This window comes from Macrobrachium rosenbergii, chromosome 12 (genome assembly GCF_040412425.1).
Source record: "Macrobrachium rosenbergii isolate ZJJX-2024 chromosome 12, ASM4041242v1, whole genome shotgun sequence".
In the NCBI taxonomy this organism is placed as follows: domain Eukaryota; kingdom Metazoa; phylum Arthropoda; class Malacostraca; order Decapoda; family Palaemonidae; genus Macrobrachium; species Macrobrachium rosenbergii.
This window is the reverse complement of record NC_089752.1, coordinates 116,360,409-116,382,977: the sequence shown is the minus strand read 5'-3', so window position 1 is coordinate 116,382,977 and position 22,569 is coordinate 116,360,409. Positions and strand designations below refer to the sequence as shown.

Here is a 22,569-nt window from a genome sequence, read left to right as displayed (position 1 = left end):
TTCAATAACATGGTCTAAACTAAAGTAAAAGACATACTCGTCACTATTTTAGTGGACATATACTGAACAGTAGATGACCACTAAAGAAGTGACGAGTAGATTCTATGTCTTTTCCAGTCCAGGCCCATGTAGACTCATCAGTGATCACTAACTCTTTTTCTGCCATGGCCAGTCTGAGTCTCATAATATTATATGTACTCATTCACCCTTCCCGGGGGCAAATTCCTGAGATGTCTGCTAGTATTGTACCAGCCCCGATTTTTTTGCCATGCCCCTAGGTTAGGTTAGGTTGGTAACTCGCTAGCGATTTGGGTGTGGGAAACAAAATGAGATCATTTTCAAAAAAGTTCTATGGTTAGTTTTTAAGATATGGCGTCCCGCTTTTTTCATGGAAAGGTCGGTACTCGGTTACATCTCGGGAAAATGGGGCTTGCTGGTATTATGAATGCTATATTTTCCTCATTTATGCATGTGTCATTATACGTACGAAGTGAACCTTCATTAAAAAAAAAAAAAAAAAAAAATATATATATATATATATATATATATATATATATATATATATATATATATATATATATATATATATATATATATATGGCAAGCTTCAAAGACGACTACACTTTCCAAAAGAGTAGCTATTAGTTTGTCAGGTGGGTTTTCACAGATGTCCAGTATTTTATTTTTTTTTCGGGGGCCGGGAGTTGTTTTTGGGGGGTTGGTGTTTAAGGAGGTGGGTTTTTCGGGGAGAAGATGTTAAATAAAAAGATTCTGAACGTTCGCAGTTATCTTATAAAGTCAGCAAGACCTGAAGATTCCTGTAAGTTAAAAGTGTCAAAAGTGGATATCATAATATGCCCTATCTATGATAAGGAAAAGACTAATTATTCTTTGTAATTAACGAATGCCACTTATAGATGCTTTAGGTGTTTAATTTTCTCGTTAGTTCACGAATCTTCTTCGGAATAGAATCATTAAGAATACCATTTCAAGTCTTCTCTTTGTTCACAGTCATTTTCGTGGAGCGTCGTTCAACACGGCACCCTTCTGATTCTTCCAGTTTCATATTTTTCTCGTAGAAAACATTCCCAGATGAATTTCAAGTCAATGGCCCCTTTGGTGGGCTTGTTCCATGTGAACAAAGTTCATCTTCTGCATAATACTAAGGATTATGATTAAGCAATCATCGAAAAAACATAAAAAACATTACGCCATGTTTCCAAGGGCAGAGTTAACTTCGACAGACGTTGTCGAGACTAAAAGGATTGGATCATGTCAAGGTTAGCGAACCCACTTGCAGCGGGGTTCGCCATTCTTTGCAAGAAGATTATTGGTTCGTTATTCTTGACATGGGAATAATCGGGTTTGCTGTTCTAGACTCGAACACTTCGGTACCAGACACCTGATGCCCCAGGGGCTAGTACTAAACAAGGCGAAATGCATTTGACCCCCCAAGGACTAGTACTAAACAAGGCAGAATACATTTCACCACACGGGCTAGTACTAAACACGACAAAATGCATTTGACCCCCCAGGGACTAGTACTAAACAAGGCGAAATACATTTGACCTCCCAGAGGCTAATACTAGACAAGGCAAAATACCTTTGACCTCCCAGAGGCTAGTACTAAACAAGGCGAAATACATTTGACACCCCCCCCCAAGGGATAGTACTAAACACGGCGAAATGCATTTGACCCCCAGGGGCTATAGGTAAACCAAAATGTCGTGGCGGGTGACAAGAGGTCTGGTCAGAATGCTTCGTATTTGAATCTAAAAGTTTAGGACTTTTTCCCTTGTAGACACAGGTAAAAATCTCATCAGCTTATAGTAAAGCCGGATAAGTTCTCTACTGGATGGCGCGAGACCAATCCCTCTCCCACCCACACTTTCACTTCTTTTTTTTTCTTTTTCCCTCTTATTACAAATGGTTTACATCCTTAAATGTAAGTGCGACATTGCATTGAAGCAACCACGTATTTTAAAACAATGTTAAAATTCATAATGTCTTAAAGAATTGTTGTCTTTTTATTGTATTCATTCTTACATTTAACGCAATTATTTCATATCTTTGTAATATACATTTTTCATCTGTATATTTTTCTGCCTTATTGAAAAAGGGTAATGATAAAAAGAAAAGCAGTTTAAGCATATAATGAATATTAAAAATTATATATTTTACAATCAATAAAATCCGTAGACATTCAATCATCGTCGTCGTCGTCATCGGATGCGCGTAATTCAATTACAAAAGACTCCATTAAGTGCTCCACATAATCATCTCCTTCAGAATCTTCCATCTGAAGTTTTTTCACATGCTTTATAGCATTAGCCCAGTTTTCCTTAGTGACCTTTTGAATGGCTTCTTGCAATAACGGTCTTAAATCCGCCATTTTAAAATTATTTCTCTGAGAGACATAATTTTTGACCTGCCCCCAAATCAGTTCTATGTGGTTATATTGGCAGTGGTACGGAGGAAGCCTGACGACCCTGTGGCCATGTTCACGAGCCAGCTTATCAATGACATAATCCCTTGTTTGTGACTTTACCTGTGATCTGTCATTTACTCTACTTTGTTTTCTAAAGAAACAAAGAGTAAATTTTGGTTGTTCTAATGATTTTCTATTCTGTGATTTTTGGATAATCACAGATCTTTAAATAATGCCATAATTTCGAACCATTTGATTATTGTCCATATTGCATTTTAGCTGTTCTTTATATACGTTTGTGTGTATACTATACCCTATCGGTTCCTTCATGCCGATTTAAATCGTTGTCCCCCACGATGCCAAATGCCCTACCATTAAAAGTCCTACCATTATCTGTTACCCTTTTAATTCGTGGGTCCGTTATTGTCTCTGAGAGCCATATACTTCTGGGCAATCCCTATTGACTCGACTTTCCTCTGAAAAGCTCTCTATTCTTCCAAGCCTCTGTATTTCCATAGGCCTACTGAACGTCCACACTTAATTTATACTTAGTTTTGTGTTAATTTAACTATATATATTTGCAAATTCCAAGCTCGCAGAAGCTCTCCCATTTGTTTTATATATATATATATATATATATATATATATATATATATATATATATTTTTATCAATATTACTGCTGTTCGCCCTCGATGTAGTTAGGTGTAGGAATATTAGTCCAATTGACCTCGACAGAGAACATCTCTGCCCGCCGGCAGGGTAGGCAATTTAAAAATAACAATCACCGCCAGACAAATGGCGCCAAGATAGGCTGGAAAGTTTGTAAACAAAATATGTTAGGCATTAGGGACCTAAGCCTCAGAGAGGGTTTACGCTCAATGACCCCTAGTTATGGTGGCCCTTAAGCTTTATTCTATGCATTCGACGATGCCTTTGTCAAGGTCGGATTGCCCGGGGCGGTATAAGCCCTCTGGAAGAACGAAGCGAGGTCGGGTCAGTGAGAGAGATCCCAGCGGTCACGGAACCAGGGTGACGCTGCGTGCGTGCCCGAACGATATTCTTTATTCTTTATTACTTTCTCTCCTACGTCTATCTTAATTAGTGAATTGGGAAGACTGCCAGAATACGACTCCTGAGGTCCCTCGTTTGCGCAGCGACTCGACGTTCACGGTAAGTCCGATTCTTGTTGAAGCTTCGTCGATTGACTAGTACTTTTCTGTATTTCACATTTTTTCTTTGTTTTCTCCCTTCAGCCACCACTTACGGTATATGTGTTCACGAAGTCTAGATTAAGTCAAATTATTTTATTGTTAGCTTCAACCCCATTATTCCAGTAAAATACCTAGATTTAGGTAAGCAAAATCAGGTTAAATCTCGATGCTTTTGTATGCCTCAAGCGTCCGAATGTTTGGAAGAACCGTTGCGTTTAAAATCAAATTCATCTCAAATATTCTTTGTTAGGTTAATAACCCTTAACTGGCGACCTTTGGCTAATTAACGTCTGTCTTTGAGGTTAACTTTTGGCTTCAAGTGACAGGTTACGTGTAATCTTGGTTTGCAGGGCCGTAAAAATTACGTAAATTGAATAATACATGATCAACCAAGACCCTTCACACGTAACATTGGCGATCTTATGTAGAATCTAAAGTACATTTTAGAGAAAGAATCTGGAGAAAAGGAAATTAAATTACATTAATTCCAAAAAAAAAAAAAAAAAAAAAAATAGTCAGATATTGAATTCCATTTCATTCTTCCAAACAAGGAACCAGGCATAATAATAAGCAGTAAAGAGAATAGTTATAATAACAAGTGTAGCGAGAATTAGCGTAGGAAAGGGTGCGTCGAGAGCAGAGAGTCATAATTTGTAACGGTTAAGACAAGGGCATTTTACCGTGTTCGGACCGTGAGAGAAGTCGTTCAAGTAACGTATCTTAAGGCCGGAAAAAGCGGAGCCTGTTTCATGTACACAAAGTAATTTAGAAATCGCGTCGGCAATTCCGATCGTTATTGTTTGCATATAGCGGGAATCATTCAAAAACCGTGTCAGTGAAGTGGCGAACGAACGGAAGTAGTAATTGTATCATAAAATACATTTTCAGTAAAGTAAATTTGGTCCGTTCCAAATCACGCAAATCTATTCCATTGTTTGCCGAGGATGTTTCACCGCGAGAGAACGATAACAAAAAGACACAAAGTTGTTTGGTAATTTAGTTTTCCATCCGTAACGTAAAACGCTATGCATGATTGGTATATTTAAAGTAAAATCTGGATACCTGCATTTGTTTCGTTGTTTGAATTTGTGCTAAAAAAAAAATACTTGTGCAGTGGTTGTTTTGAAATTGGTCGAACTGTTTGTGAGAGAACGGCCATTTTGGGGTTTCCTTCGCGCCGCGAGGTTGTCTTTGAAACTTAGGCCTAACGGGATTTTCCGCCATCTTAAGACCTTGTTATTGTCATTCTCTGTTGTGACCACTCTGCTCCCAGCCCTTTTGGAACTACTCTCTCGGCGTAGTAGAAGTTAGACAGACTTCGGTAGAAAAAAAAAAAAAAAAACAAAAGATAATTTAGGCAGGGAAAGATAGGCCTTAGTTAGGAGTAATACCACAAGTTCCTATACGAATACCTACTATAAAAATCATATAAAGAAAATTTAAAATTTTTACGATAAACTTTTGTGACGTCGGCTCCCGGGAAAATTAAGATAATAAAGTAATCCCTAAGGAAGCCAAGACGACGCATCTATATCATTTTTATTAAGATCCATGCCATTGTGCATGTATAAAATCTTTGTTTACATGTTCTCAAGCAGCAAGAAATTCGCTGATTGAAACTCTCTCTCTCTCTCTCTCTCTCTCTCTCTCTCTCTCTCTCGTCATTCAAGTAAGCATTCCTAACCTAAGTGTACGTGACCCTCTTCAAAGAAAGAACGGCCGACACTAGGCTAATTAATTCGAATACAATAAGCCAAATAAAAGAAACACCTCTGTCCCACAATAGATGAGGACAAGTTAAGAGTAATTACGATACAGTGATAAACTGTCGGTCACGAGTGAGGCCTGCTATCCAGACCGAAGCCAACAGTAGTTTTCACCCTCTGAAAAAGAAGGGGCCAGCACTGGGGCCGGTACTGGGACCAGCCACTCACGAGGATCTTTAAGAAAAAAAAAAAAAAAAACCCAAATTCACTTTATTCCACAGTGCCAATAATTTGCAGCACTCATCACTGGAATAGCTTACTTCTCTATCTCTCTCTCTCTCTCTTTTACCTTCCCTTTCTCTCTCATTCGATTGTTGCACTCTGCAGGGGGTGTAGAGTGCCTTTCCTCCCATATAGCCTAGTTGGACTCCAGTGGAGGGTCCCTAGGAACACATTGGCACCATAAGTGCCACCAAGCAAGAATCCAGAAAAATAAATAAAACAAAACCAAAAGGGAACACAGAAGAGAAAGTTCTTCTGGAACCTAACCTGCACCAGTGCCTAGGGATACTGAGTGCCACCAGTGTGACCTGTACACGGCACACCCAAACTACAGTGCCACCTTTTGAAAGGGTGCCACGTCATTGAAGAGACACTCGCTGCGCTGCCCAAGTACGCCCGTCGACCGGTTAGACGCCCTTCCCCACCAGAACCATGGCAGCAGAGCATTATAAAACTTTCCTGGGGCTGGGGACGGCGGCAGGTCTCACCGGCTCGGAACTTACTACCTGGGTTAAGGAGCAAGTGGACGACTTGGCCAAGCGGGAGAAGGAAGAAAGACTCGAGCAGAGGAAGTATGAGGAAGAACGAAGGGAGTATGAAGCCGAGCAGAGGAAGTATGAAGCCGAGCAGAGGCAATATGAAGAGGAAAGAGAAGAAAGAAGGAGACAGCATGAGTTAGCCTGCAAGGAAACCGAGTTAGCCCTAAAGGAGAAGGAGCTCGAGCTTGAGAGAGCGAAAATGGAGAATGCCGAAGCTATGGCTAGCCATCAAGCCTCCAGTCCTACACCTGCTGCATCAAACGCTCCAATTTCGAGCATCAATTCCCTAGTCCCCAAGTGGACTGAGGACGAGCCAGAAGCATGGCTGGAGGAGATCGAGGATCTTTTCGATAACTACAGCACCACGGAGACAGAGAGAGCCTTAATACTAGCCAAGCATATGGAGGGAAAAGCCAAGGCAGCGCTTCGCTCACTGGAAAAGAGCCAGAGAGGCAACATGGCGGAAGTTCGTAGAGTCATTACAAAGGCCTACGAGATAACCCCAGAAAAATGGAGACAACGGTTCCGAGGTCTTGCCAAGGAAGTCGGCTGGTCTTGGACGGAATGGGCATGTCACAAAACCCAGTCCGGCACGCGCTGGTTCGACTCCTTGGCCTGCACGACGTTTGAGGATCTCTTCAATCGGACCATGCTAGAAGACCTTTTCCAATGTGTGCCAGGGCCCCTTGCGGTATATCTTAACGATAAGCAGCCCTCCACACTTATGGAAGCTTGTCGCATGGCTGATTCGTGGGAAACCTTCAATCAGTCGCATAGCACCTCTCAGAAGCGAATCATCCCTCCGGCCTACCCTCTCGAACTCCACTCGCCGAAGAATGGACTGCCTAGCAAGACCATATGCAACTATTGCAAGAAGGGGGCCATGCTGAAGCTGAGTGCCGATACAAACTCGGCACTAATAAGCAGCCCTAACCCTACCAGCCAGAACTCCGCTCCCGATTCACCCGCTCAGCCCTCTCCTCCAACAGTTACTGCAGGCCACCGAGCCCATCCAAAAGGCCCGTGCAGATCCTGTGGGGCTGCTAGCCACTACAATGCTGGATCTCCGGCCTGTCCACATCATGTACCCACCACCAAATTTGTCAACCTAATCAGCACTTCATTCTCTCGGCTGGTCACGGATCCTTTACCCCGAGAGACTGGAAACCCAGTACATCTCGGTGGCCCCTCTTCAGAGCACTAGCCTGCCCATGACCCTTCCGGTCACAGTAGACACTGCGGCAGACATTAGCCTGATCACTAGGGCCCAAGTGCCAGCCGGTGCCATGGTTGTGAAGAAACGCAGGTGGGAAATGAAGTGGATAGAGGGCCACACCATTACCGTTCCTACGGTCCAACTCCAGGTAATGACACCTTGGGGCACGATACCCCACCGCCTTGGCGTGGTAGGTGGAATTCGGCCCGGAGTGGTCTTCTTGTTGGGTCGGGATCTTCTCTGCGGAAGCCCGTCACCAACGCCACTCCGCAGCCACGTTACCTCCTCCACGGAGGCCCCAGTTGTAACTCCCAAAAATGACAAACCTCCACCTTCCGCCCACCAAAGTGGTCCGCGGAAGGGGCGCCACCCAACCTATTTCAGGCCTAGCCCTCTCCAATCGCGAAGGGCTGGCCCACCAAGAGGTCCTCCCCCTCCGCGAAGAGAGATTCAGGAGGAGCAGTACCGCTGCAGGACGTGCAAGCGGGCAGACCACTCCACAAATTGGGAGGGCTGCCCAAGCAAGCAACGCCAGCGGACGCCCCGAACAAAACTCTAGGAGAGGCTACGATCTCCCGCTGGGGCAGGAATCTCTGCCGCAGCCAACCACAAGTCGTCCGCGAGGTAGTGCACCTCCGGACCCCTTGTCAGGCATGCCTGACCCTCAACTGCTGCCAGTGCCACTTGCGAGCACTGAGCAGTGCCAGACTCCGTCCGCCACGGACGTTGAGCTACCAATGGAAAAGGCCCCTATGCCGGGTCTAAATCATGAGGCGAATCCTCCTCCGGGAGATTTAGGATTCCCCATGCAGTTGATCATCGCGACTGGAGAGCCTCCAGCACCCGAAACTTCTTCTGTGCAAAATTTGAATCCAGGGGATGAACCCCTGGAGGATCGAAATGGTACCCCTCCCTTGGAAGACCAGGAACTGGCATCCTCGGACGCAGAAGTCGAGATCGCTCTCGCTCCGGTTGTCGCAGCAGCCGGAGTAGGGAGTCCTCCTGCAGCTTTTGCAGTTGCCCCTGACTTCGCGCCCGCTAGCCCTTCTGGCCTGTCCCCGGAGTTGGTGCTCTCATCACCTGCTAGGCCAGCTACTGATAGGCCTTGGAGGAAACCGAAGAAGAAGAAGAAGGGGCGGAAGAGAGCCCAGTAGTTGCCGAGCTATAAGCTCCTCCTGGCACAGTGCCCTAACATCTAAGAGTGATCCTGGCCCCTTGCCCAGAGAAGGTAGCCAGTGTGATCTCTTCCTTTTATTTGTACCTAGCCTAGGCCACCTTAAAGTACAGTACATCAATTTAGTAGCCTTGTTCTTTCCACTTACCACCGAGCCGCAGTAGTCATGTAAGTAGCCTAACTAATTTCAGTAATCTCAACTATTGTGAAACGAGCCATGATGCTCGTGACACGCATGGCCTAAGACCTCAGTGAGGCACCCATTTATCATATGAGGCAACCCTCATGAATTAATCAGTAAATTTTAATTGTATTAAACATAAACCATGTTGTAATTTAGTTAGAATATTAACTCTTATGTTGGTGCTACGGTCGGGTTAGGATAGGTTAGGCTAGGGAATATCATAGAATGTACCACTAGGCTAGGTCTAAAACACATCATGATTGTAGGAGGTAGCCTATAATAACCGTGAGCACCTTCCAGTACTATTAGAATTAGGTAAAGTAGTGAATATAGCTCATATCCTATCTAGGGTTAGGTAGTTCTGTAGCTAGGTAGGCTAACCAGGACTAATCTGCTCAGGGGAAGGAGAGTAACCTACGAGAGGCGAACAGCTTGCTTAGTATAGACCTTCACGCCCGAAAAGGGAGTGAAGGCCCTCTTAAGGGGGGGAGCTTTTATAAATATTACTGCTGTTCGCCCTCGATGTAGTTAGGTGTAGGAATATTAGTCCAATTGACCTCGACAGAGAACATCTCTGCCCGCCGGCAGGGTAGGCAATTTAAAAATAACAATCACCGTAGACAAATGGCGCCGCACAGGCTGGAAAGTTTGTAAACAAAATATGTTAGGGCATTAGGGACCTAAGCCTCAGAGAGGGTTTCGCTCAATGACCCTAGTTATGGTGGCCCTAAGCTTTATTCTATGCATTCGACGATGCCTTTGTCAAGGTCGGATTGCCCGGGTAGTATAAGCCCTCTGGAAGAACGGGCGAGGTCGGGTCAGTGAGAGAGATCCCAGCGGTCACGGAACCAGGGTGACGCTGCGTGCGTGCCGAACGATATTCTTTATTCTTTATTACTTTCTCTCCCACGTCTATCTTAATTAGTGAATTGGGAAGACTGCCAGAATACGACTCCTGAGGTCCCTCGTTTTGGCGACTTCGGCGCTCACGGTAAGTCCGATTCTTGTTGAAGCTTCGTCGATTGACTAGTACTTTTCTGTATTTCACATTTTTCTTTGTTTTCTCCCCTTCAGCCACCACTTACGGTATATGTGTTCACGAAGTCTAGATTAAGTCAAATTATTTTATTGTTAGCTTCAACCCCATTATTCCAGTAAAATACCTAGGATTTAGGTAAGCAAAATCAGGTTAAATCTCGATGCTTTTGTATGCCTCGGCGTCCGAATGTTTGGAAGAACGTTGCGTTTAAAATCAAATTCATCTCAAATATTCTTTGTTAGGTTAATAACCCTTAACTGGCGACCTTTGGCTAATTAACGTCTGTCTTTGAGGTTAACTTTTGGCTTCAAGTGACAGGTTACGTGTAATCTTGGTTTGCAGGGCCGTAAAAATTACGTAAATTGAATAATACATGATCAACCAAGACCCTTCACACGTAATAATATATATATATATATATATATATATATATATATATATATATGTATATATAAATATATATATATAAATATATATATATATATATATATATATATATATATATATATATATATATATATATATATATATATATATATATATATATATATATATATATATATATATATATATATATATATATATATATATATATATATATATATATATATATATATATATATATATAGATATATGTGTGTGTGTGTGTGTGTGTGTGTGTGTGTGTGTGTGAATGTCTTTTACTGTATGCATATGAGAGAGAGCGAGCGGCATAAATATACATAAATTATACAAGTGGAAATAATCGACAAAAATGAATCAGAAACCAATTGTATTTACGTTGCATAACTTATGCTACCTTCATATATTACAACATGATAGGGAATATTTGATTTGGCATCGGTCTATATGCGCACACAAACACACACGCAAAGGATACTCAAGGTCACATTTAGAAGAAATGAAAGCAAAATCCGGGATAAATACGGAGCGAACACTCCCTCTGTGTGCTTAATCCGCCTTTACCGCTGAGATTTTAGGCTTAAGGAGGTCAGTTTCCTTAAAATGACCAAAGGGATCTTAACTGCGAACGATATAGTCCGGGAAAACCGTCCTCTCACCCGCCACGACATTTTGGTTTACCTATAGTACTAAACAAGGCGAAAAAATTTGACACCCCACAGGGGCTAGTACTAAAACACGGCGAAACAGTGTAGATGAATCACTGCTTCGCCGCGTTTAGTACCAGCCCTCACGTGGAATTGGAGTTCGGACCGGGAAGGGTTGGCCATTCCTTACGTGAGGATCATTGGGCTCGCTCTTCTCGACATGATCCAAAGGATTACCCCTCCGATCCTAACATCCAACTGAGTGCAAACAACCTAACAAACAAAACGAACGAGAGGCGTAGAGAGGAAACAGATAATTGGAGAGCTGATCGCGATAAAAGCAACTGGTCAAGACTCGCAGCTCCCCGAACTTCACCTTTCTCTCGCCTTCATCGTCGCAGCTGTAATCGAATCGGCGTTTGATGGCGAGGACGTCAGGCTGATAACCTCTTTCCTCTCTTTCTTATCGCGATTCGAAGGCCACGAGCGACAGGTAGCGGAGGCATCGTCGTTATGCAACGGCTGAGATAAGGGGAGGTTTGACCCAGGACCTGGTTTAACCCAAAATGCACCATACCCGAAAGTATCAGATACATTAGATACGCGAAGAATGAGATACCGTTTCACATGAATGACTGGCAATAAACGGCGGAAGTTTCCTTATTAAGTATATGTATAGACATATGTATATATATATATATATATATATATATATATATATATATATATATATATATATACATACATATATATTTCCAAGTACCTATCCAGGTGAGACTCATATTAAAACATTCAAAACAGCGACTGATCTTTGCTTATCTGATACGATCTCAGATTATTCCACGGAAAACCGCTCCCGGTATCTTTTCGTAATCTTGACAGATAAGCGAGTGGAAGGGTAATGACTAAAATAACACGGTTATCAGAAATGCTAATGTCACGCCTTCTTTCATTAACACTTAACGGTGACCAATAACAGGTTTTTAGCTTTCTGGAAAGAAAACTGTCTGTCCGTCCGCACTTTTTTCTGTAAATACAGGTGAATAACATCACAGGTACAGTCGAGGTCGTAAGTCCTTCTCCGGGTAGTTCCTCCTACTCGTTTACGTGGAAGCCACTCGGACCTCCTTCTCCAGGTAGTTCTTCCTACTCGTTTACGTGGAAGCTACTCAAACCTCCTTCTCCGGGTAGTTCCTCCTGCTCGTTTACGTGGAAGCCACTCGGACTTCCTTCTCCGGGTAGTTCCTCCTACTCGTTTACGTGGAAGCCACTCGGACCTCCTTCTCTGGGTAGTTCCTCCTACTCGTTTACGTGGAAGCCACTCGGACCTCCTTCTCCAGGTAGTTCCTCCTACTCGTTTATGTGGAAGCCACTCGAACCTCCTTCTCCAGGTCGTTCCTCCTACTCGTTTACGTGGAAGCCACTCGAACCTCCTTCTCCGGGTAGTTCCTCCTACTCGTTTACGTGGAAGCCACTCGAACCTCCTCTTACTCGTTTACGTGGAAGCCACTCGAACCTTCTTCTCCGGGTAATTCCTCCTACTCGTTTACGTGGAAGCCACTCGAACCTCCTCTTACTCGTTTACGTGGAAGCCATTCGAACCTCCTTCTCTGGGTAGTTCCTCTTACTCGTTTACGTGGAAGCCACTCGAACCTCCTTCTCCGGGTAGTTCCTCCTACTCGTTTACGTGGAAGTTACTCGAAGCCATCATGAATCGTGAAAACTCCCTTTGAGATTATGAAACTCTTCAATCTCAGTGAAAAGCGATTGTATGCTGCAGTGAATTGCTTTCAATATAAACGTCTATTTCATAATGAACGTGTTCGACACTTTGTTTTACTTGGATCAAAGAAAGTGACAGTGGCAAGTCGATCAGTAGAATTTATTCAGCTAATAAATCCAAAGTCTTTCAGGAATAAAAACGCCAGTTTATGTACATGTTTGATAACATCAGCTGATTCTGAAAATACCTACCCACAAGCATGCCCACATACACACACACACACACAAATAATCATACACAATCATGATTTATGAAACCAACAATTACAGACTTTTGAGAAATTCAGGTCAATCTATAACGTCACGATTATGATTCCTCAGTAAGACACATAAGAATGAATTCATATTTGTGCTAAGGGTAAAAACCTCAGACGTATTGCACTTGTTCTTTTTTCATATGAAGATAAGAATCTCTCTCTCTCTCTCTCTCTCTCTCTCTCTCTCTCTCTGGTATAGTGTATATTATCATTTTGCATTTTTTCTGCACCAGTCTATTTTTTTACTTGAAAATAAGATGAAACATTTTACAGGTACTAGTTCGTAACTTACAGGAATTAAAATATTTCCATTTTCTTTTAATCAAGGTCCGTTCATGTTTTAATTCCCATCTTCTCCTTTCTAATATTTGAAAGGATTTTGCATTCGACAACGGTGCTTAATAGCGTACGTTAGGAAGGATTTAGATAAATTTTATCGACTTGCAATTTATTTTCAGCATTATGCACAAACACTTAATCAGGGCAAAATTATATTACCTGAACCGACAAATAAAATCTCGGAGCACAAGATAAAGTTTAATATAAAATCTGGTCCATTGAGTTTCATCTGTCAGTCGCGAAGCCCCGAGACATTCTGGAAGTACGATTTTGTTTTCCGTATTTGTATACCTGTCAAATACCGTACCTCCCGTAGGGGGGGGGGCGTTAGTGCCGTCAGTAGGCATTGCTAAAGGTTCTTTGCAGCGTCCCTTCGGCCCCTAGCTGCAACCCCTTTCATTCCTTTTACTGTACCTCCTTTCATATTCTCTTTCTTCCATCTTGCTATCCACCCTCTCCTAACAATTGATTTATAGTGCAACTGCTTTGAGGTTTTCCTCCTGTTACGCCTTTCAGACCTGCCCACTCTTGAACGACCTTATAGGTCCCGGTGCTTAGCCTTTGGCCTAAACTCTATAGTCCAGTCCAGTGCCGTACCGCAATTTCGTACCGTAACCACACGTTCTTTCCGTACCGTACCGTCATTCAGAACATTTCCATACGTCTAACGGAGAATGCTTTCATTTTGAACAGACATCACCAGTGCAGCCGTTTATCATGCTGTCATTTGTTGCTATTTCTGCTGAAAACGACAAATCCATCTGTCATTAATAAGAATTCCCCCACAGAAGTTATATCTCAGACGCCGGGGATTTAGGTGGGGGAGGCTTCTTAAGCCAACCAATTCCCGAGGAATGGAGAGCCATGTTCGTTGAAACCATATTAAAAGTAATCAGGGAGACCCTACTACACATTTTAAATCGGCGACTTCTTAAGTGGTAGTCAGTTCCGAAACCTAAACATATCCGAATCACATTGTGGTGCTACTTTGGCTTAATGTTATCTACGCGTCATACTCCGAGGTGCTAGTACTAAACATGGCGGAAGCTCCTTGGGACGCCGTGTTTAGTACTACAGCCCCTCGGGGATCAAAGTATTGTATACACCCATTTCTATATTGTTTGGTCGACAAATTATATGAATAAACAATATCTTCGTGCGGACGTCTACTTTACATTTACCGTACGGCGCTTAGTACCAACACCTCGGAGTAGTGCTTAGTACCATAATAGCACCTTGGAGCAGGCGACGCTTAGATGACAAGCCAAAGTAGCACCGACAATGTTTCGTTGTGAAAGAGGTCAAACTCACACTTACAATATAAAAATAAAATACTGTAGCATATCTCACGTTTCAAATCACCTACCTCCAACGGGTGTTGTTCATATTCAGAGCCTGCTCGCGCGCAGACTGATGAGAAGAACGTTGTCTTTCTTCCTCCCAAATTACAGTTTTTCCCGAACAACATTCGATGGTCTGATATTCCATATTAAAAATAACTGCCCCAGAACTCGCAACAATCTAAAACTAGCCAGGTCGGAATAGGCTTATGCGGGTTATCAAATGCCAAAGTTAACACGCAGCTGACTAACTCATATCCGGCGAGGCGTTATAAATCAACTTGTCGAAAACACACAAAAGCAAATTGATTCATTAAGGGGCTGATGGCTTCTCGTGCGAGCATTAAATTCCAGAGCGTACGTAAGGGATCATTTCCTCATACCTCAGCAGGAAGATAAGTGCATTGAACAGACATTATACGTCCCTTGCAGATCTGTCAGACAAGTATTCTGACATGTCGTCGTTTTCATCGTAAGAACATTCAGTGACTCTCAGTAACTTGTCTTTAATATAATACGTTCTCAACATCCTCCATAATGTCTCTCTGTAGATTTTTTTGAAAGTTTTCTCTCATTTTTAGTTTTCTGTATAAGAAAATATTGTGTCGGCTTTGTCCGTCCACCCTCAGATCTTAAAATCCACCGAGGAGGCTAGAGGGCTGCAAATTGGTATGTTGATCATCCACCTTCCAATCATCAAACATACCAAATCTCAGCCCTCTAGCCTAAGTAGTTTTATTTTATATTACTTAAGGTTAAAGTTAGCCATTATCGTGCATCTGCATCGATATAGGACAGGCCACCACCATCCCGTGGCTAAAGAATCATGGGCCGCGGCTCATACAGCATTATACTTAGACCACCGAAAGATAGATCTGTTTTCGGTGGCCTTGATTATACGCTGTACAGAAAACTCAATTGCTTGTTTCTTATTTAATTTAAAACTTCCCACGTGAGTGCTCCTTGCAAACACTGGACTTCCACGCTCTCTTGCTCGTCTAAAGATATCTAGGTAATGGTATGCCCTACGAGTTTTGCAATTCTCTCTATAGCCTTTACCTATATATATATCACAAATCACCACAGGTGAAAGGATTGGAAATAAAGTTGGAACCTGTCAGGCCCTACGGTACGCCCAGTCTCATATTTCTTCACACAGACGAATCATGTGTTAATGTGATTATACAGTACTATATATATATATATATATATATATATATATATATATATATATATATATAAATATATATATATATATATATATATATATATATATATATATATATATATATATATATATCCTATATGGCGGTTTTAATGGGTGAGGGAAGGGTACTTACCAAAGGATGTAACGAATCTGACCGAATCACCTCCAAGAGCAACATTAATAAGAAGGAACAGGGGCTGAAGGCCCTACTTTACAGGTATTCTGGAGTTAAACTATTAGGATAACTAAATTACATGTATGTACGATACAAAATCAGAAGATAAGGAGAAATAAGGGAGGTCACTGGATCGTACTGCAGCACATAAAATGAATAACAGCTGTTAACTGGTTGCCGGGAATTTCTCTTCAATGGCATGCTTCCTAAGGTTGCAATGGGAATTTCCGTGGTGCAACCAGCAAGCATACAGTCGCGGCAGAGGATTTCACAGAGGCAAGCACTCCTTTCTGCAATAGAGAAAGGCATACGATCACTGGGTGAATTCACGACAATAGCGACGATAAAACGCTGGCGCTGAGGGCGACAGAACTCCTCTTCTCGTAAAACACTACTGAATAAACTTACGACACAAGTTTCATATGACAGGTCAGGTCTCCGTAAGAATTGCACTTTGAAACGGAACGTTCAGGAGAAGAAAAAGATAAGTGACTGGACAACCTTAATTCCGTACTGTAACTTAATTCTGAAGAGATGGGAGCGGCATTTCCACAACCGACCGTCGCCGGTGTGTCATGGCAAACGAATTTTGTTAACGATATATGAATTTTACTCGAATTTTGAAAGGCGAGTTGCCTTGAGAGAGTTAACACTTAGATATATGTATGTATATATATATATGTATATATATATTATATGTATATATAATGTATATGTATATATACATGTATATATATACATATTTATATATACATTTATAGATAGATAGATATCCAAAGGTAAAGGTTATAATAAGGTAATAGTAAAACTCGCAGGGCATAACGTTACCTAGTATTCAAGAAAAGTATATGGTAGATTCTGATTGAAAAAGATAACATATCTATCTATCTATCTATATATATATATATATATATATATATATATATATATATATATATATATATATATATATATATATAATTCTTACCCGTATCCGCTTATATTACCGAATTGCTATTGTTCTTTTTTCGTGGGTCTAACATTTCTTTTCTTTCTACAAACACAGTTTTCTCTTATTAACCGTCAGTAGCCCGTATTTTTGCTCTCATCTCCCGTTATGTCATTATTTCCCTTTAAGATTCCTCTAAAATTAAACTCAACTTCATTATAATGATTCAAAAGTGTATAATCTCATATTTTTAAAGTTCGACGGTGAAGGGTCATTTGAGCATCTTCATAGTTTCAAACTACGAAAAAATATTTAGTTTATTTGAGTTAGATACTACAATTTTATTTATAAATAAATTAAATATATTATCTTTATTCTTATCGATATATATATATTTTTTAAGACGGTTAAACACGGTAGGAAGTTCATCGACTTTCATTTGATTGTTTACGTCCTTTTAAACCGACCATTTAAATCTGGGTACGAGGACGTCTTCCGTGAGCCATCTCCGTGTATCTCTCGAGTTATTTGTCTTCTGTAGGTATGTAGCCGTTCTTGTGGCGTCTGTTAATGTCTGTTACTGTAGAATATACCCTTTTATATAAAGAATTCGGGATTATTAAGGCAAAGGAGAGCGTTACCGGTTTGTGGTTGAATTTTGTAAAACATCGTTACTTGTCAAGCTTTTCGTTTTTGTCGGGTATTTGAATGAGCTTTCGGGTATTTGAATGAGCTTTTTCGTCTTGGGTTTCTTGGGGCGTGTGTGATTCTCCACGATTTAAACATTAATCTGTACAAATAATACGAAATGCAAACTGAATTTACCGTTTTGTGATAGCAAGGGCTCACTGTTCAAATATTGGTAGGCTTTGACAGGCGTATGCTCAGATCTCGTCGGTAGGTTGGACCTCTTAGGTCGCAGCCTTTGGTCCAAATTTTATATTCTATTCTATTCTTTTAAGTAAATTAGCCTAACAGTCATGGGCTGTGACCACCTCCACTGTGTAACGCAAGCTATAACGTAATGCATCTTACAGTAGCCCATAACTGAAGACTACTACCGCGCCCCTTTGGTTTGGTAACTACCATTTTGCTTGTAATATGGGCGCCGTGTTTAGTACTTTCCCCTTGAGGATGGACGTAAAAACAGGAGCAAAAGGGGGTAAACGTCCTTAGCGTTAACAAATGACATAGACAAAATCTTAAACAAAAGGCAGGAAATATTCCGGTCGGCAACAGGCAGGAACCAGGCCTTGGTAGAAGTCTTCAGTTTTACTCTAGCGAGGTTAGTTAGCTTATTCTACATGTAAGCTATGTTTCATGGTTGGTTAGGCTGTGTGGAGTTACTTATGTTGGCAGCCAGTCAAAAATTGGTGAAGCTTACTTCAAAAACTGTGATCAGGTTAGAATGGAAAATAATAGTTTTTTTTATTTTTTAGAAATTTGATGTTTTATTTTGGTCGGAAATTTCGTAGCCTAGGTTCTTAATCCCCTTTTTTACCTCCCTAAGTCTTAATGGTATTAAAGACTAGTACCCAGTCTGAGAAACTGCTTTTGGGGTTGGGGAATATGAAAATTGGAAAAGACTTACATGGATGCATAATAACCTAACTAGGGGCTGGACTTGAACCCAACCCGACTTGTGGGTGAACCCTCCCACATCTAACCTGACCTAGGGTGCCCTTGATTATAGAGTAAAAATTGTGAACACATCCTAACCGAAAGTAGCAAAGGGCACAGGATCCTACTGACCTGTTGGTGATTATCTACCCAAACTGACTTAAGGTGCCTTAAATCATTTAAGTGAAAACAATGCTTTCTAACCTAGGACACTAGATCGTATGTTACTTGACCAGTTTTGCCGGACATCAAACCCATATCATAGAACAATGTTTTTGTTCTTACATAGCTTACCTTGTATATTTGTTGTCCTCTCTCCTGCTGTCTTGAGAGGGAATGTGGGATTTTTGGTGTCCCCAAATAGGCAGTCCCCAGTTTATGAAGGGGGTTCCGTTTTTACGGCGCATCGTAAACCGAAAATCGTCATATACCAAAAAATCATCAAAAATCTTAAGAAAACCTTAATTTTAATGGTTTGAGTATATTGAAAACAGTGTAAACTGCATTTTTATTGCATTTTTCATGAAAAAAACCTCCAAATTTTGATTTCTGTTTTGGAGCCATATTTCTTCTGCCAGATCGGCGTATGACGCGTCATAACCCTGGAACATGCGTTGTAAACCGGGAAATAATTTCTGATGAATATATTTGAAAAGCGTCGTAACCTCGGAACGTCATAGACTGGGAACTGCCTATATACCATTGCTTAAAGACTATGATTTCCCAATGTTAGTACACGTTATTTATAAACAAAAAGGTGAAGGTTGTAAGGGATTGATTGAAAAAAATTCTGAAGTCAGATTAATCAAAGATTGATTAAACTGCAAGGAAATTCCCGTTTAATATCAAAATAACTCCAATTTCAATTCATAACTGTCATTTTCAAGGCTACTCATATCTGTATATGAAGCTTTCCATGTTAAATTCAGAACCTGCACGTATCCTATTACTGTATGATGTTATTCCTAGACAATCTATAATAATAATATCCGAGTGGATCTTGTTTGTATTCCCCTGGGTGACAGTAGGGAAGACATGACGCAGCAACCCACCCCCTGCAAACCTGTTAGTCTGCCAGAATATTTTTGAAAATTTGCACCCATATCCTCAAATTGAGCAGTGTTCTGGAGAACGGCCAGAACACAACCAGGATAGTGAAGCTGTGACAGGTGAAAAATTTTGAGTGACTTTGTCTGCTGATGTCTTGACTCACTCATGAAAGATTATTGGAGAAGAAGAAATATGGTGCTGGATTAGTATACATTTGTGATGATTTAGTTATAAAAGAAAAATTTCTAAAAATATAGGGTGGCGATTAAAGGTCACTTATGAGCTGCAGAAGACATGAACAGGTTACTAACTTGTTTTCTAAACGTGATCGTTTTTATTAATATATTTAGATTAAAAGGTCTGCCACATTTTTTTTATATAGACATTAGAAATGGTTACACAGTGCTTGTGATTAAGTGCCTCCAAGTTAATCCCAAAGACTTCCAACCTATAGTTGGCCTTGTACAATGTACTGTAGATGGTGCTAAAGGTTCTTTGCAGCATCCATTTGACCTCTCAGCTGCATTACTTCCCACACCCATTTACTTTTCATCCCTTCTGTAGTCCTTTGCCACATATAGCCTTGTTTTTTTGTTTTCTTTTTTTGTACCTATTGGTAAATATCAGCAACTAATATTAAAGCTTATTTTGATTGGTAGAACAGAGACTTGTCTCCAAAATTTTTATTCTTCTGTATATTTGTAACTTAGTTTTCTGCATTCATGGAGAGTGCAGTTATAGGTTTTACCATCTCATTAGTTAGCATACCTATACAATCAGTGTTTAAAATTTTCTCTGTAAATTTCAGGTCACCAGGAAGTCTTTAATACCATCATATTGTGAAGTTTTAAAAAGTTTGACCATGTCCCATCTGCAGTTTAATGCAAATTTGACCGAGGCCTTAAAAATGGATGGGGAATTGACCAGAGGACCAGCTCCGAGATGGCAGCAGCGAGCGCAAGAGCGTGGAGTCCACACCCTGTCTATCAACAATGAAAACAGTGAGATATAGTGGATGAATTGTTATGAACTTGATACAGTACTTTGCAGTTAGGTTTACTCATACAATGGTTGATTTGAAGACTGTTTGAGTTTAATGATGTTTAATGTCCAACACACAATACAAACCTATTACTTTATTCATGCTGTAACACCTGGTATGGTGTGTGTCATCTTATCTCATCGTATTTATTTTCTCACCTTTGGATTGTTGGTTTAGTGTTCTTTTGTATTTTCAGGATTAGCTGATAGCATTTTTTGGATCTCGGTGCATGTTATGCTAAAGAAGAGTATGGTGGTGATGGAGTTTGTTCAGGGAAATCAGGAAGTCTACCTTTGAAACAATAGCATCTTCATTTACTTTGTAGGTGACATGGCATTTGGAGTGCCCATTGATCGTATTGTGTTTTTCTCTTACATTGGTCATCAGGCATGTCTTTTAGTTCTTAATGCTATAAATTCTGCTCATATGAGTTTGATTTACGATGCCGACCATGCAGTATTCACTGTATAAATAATTTTGTTTGTAATTTTGTATGGTCTTGCACTTTTGAAAATGTTTATGAGAGTGTAGTATACTGAGTGGTCGTAGGAAGGTTAAGAGGGTTGGTTTTTTTCGTGTGGCCTAGCAGCAAAGGACAAGGCAGTTACCCATAGCATTGTTAAAGTAGTTGCCAGTGTCAGCAGGCCTTCAGAATGAGGATACCATCAGTTTTACAGGTCTGTATGACTTAATTGGCTGCCAAGAGAATCACCACCAAGTTGTGGAGGAGAGGTAAAGGCTTCTAATTGATCTGGGTTCAGGAGTCTCTGGGTTATGATTTGTGATGTCCCTTTTTGGTGTCTTTGCTTTCTTCCTGGGACAAGCACAAACTTTCATGACAGCCAGTTGGTCAGACTTCAATTGGAGGTTCATATCGGTTCCCCCATCTGTCTGAATTATGACTTCTGTCACTCATAGAGGTTACAGTCTACTTATGGTCGTCTGGGGACACTTATACCCCCGCCTTTCTTCTTGTACCTACTGGTGCATTGAGGGAGCTGGGAGAGTAGCCAGGTTTAATTTGCAATCTTATGATGACTGAGATGTAAAGGTGGACATACAGCCATGATCTCTTCCATCCCGCAGTGACCATAACATTCAGTTTTTCAAAATATTTGTAGCTGCTGTAGACTTTCCAGTTAACCTTGTGAGGAACTTCGTACACTCCTCCCCAGGGGTCTTTAAGTTTTGGCTAAGAGCTCCTTCTTTTCACCCCCTTGCCTTTACAGTGGACCCCCTGCTGCTTCTGTAGTGGACCTATGGGTCTTCACTTTTGCAGCGGCATGTCGAACAAGAGGCAACTAGGTGGGAGGAAGAAACACTGGGTGTTTGTTTCATTTTCCCTTCCTGTTTCCAACAGATTCTTCCTCTTTCCTTCCCTCCCCCTCCTTTTCTGTCCTGACCTGTGGGCCGCTGTGCTTGTGAGTCTCTCATTCATGATTTCTGTGGAGTGTTTGTACTCTTTTAGGGACCAAGCTCTGGGAGTACATTGTCAGTTTAGTCACGATTGCTCTTGTTTGTCTTTGCCAAAACCCCCTTCAGAATGGTCAGACTTGTTTCTTTGTGGTTATTATAGGAGGGGTAGGTCATGCCTGTGACTGTACCATTTAAGTTCTTTGGAATCATTGTGGTTAAGGTATCAGGTCTTCTCCAGTCTGGTTCCCATTTATTACAATAACTTCAGTCAGTGCCTTGTGGTGGTTTCATGGTTGGTATTGCACTACAGTCGGAATTCTCTCCACTATGGTGTTTGGTGTTGAGTTCACTTCGTGCGCTCGTATACTGTTGGTGTCTGTGCAAAGCCCGTCACCACAAGCTCTTGGGACTGATCATTTTTCACTATTTCATCATGGGACTGGTCTGCATGCACAGTAACAATGAGATTTCTGATCAGGTTATAGCACATTAGAAGATCTGGTTATCGTAAGATCTCTTTTGAATGGTGAATTGTTCCATCTTGGATAATTTAGATTTATAACTAATTTGAATTGTCAAAAAG

General features: G+C 41.2%; 1 protein-coding gene across 5 annotated transcripts in view; it reads left to right on the top strand.

Annotated features, from left to right (window-relative positions):
• fzy (cell division cycle 20 protein fzy) overlaps positions 1–22,569 on the top strand; it is a 157,216-nt gene that overhangs the window by 91,646 nt on the left and 43,001 nt on the right. For 2 of the 5 annotated variants that reach the window (XM_067112916.1, XM_067112918.1), the window contains one exon: positions 20,337–20,529. In XM_067112916.1, the coding sequence (XP_066969017.1) occupies positions 20,337–20,529 (193 nt within the window). Of the gene's footprint in view, positions 1–17,275; positions 17,400–20,336; positions 20,530–22,569 lie in introns of those variants that run through there. The other 3 variants (XM_067112917.1, XM_067112919.1, XM_067112920.1) reach the window with 3 other exon arrangements.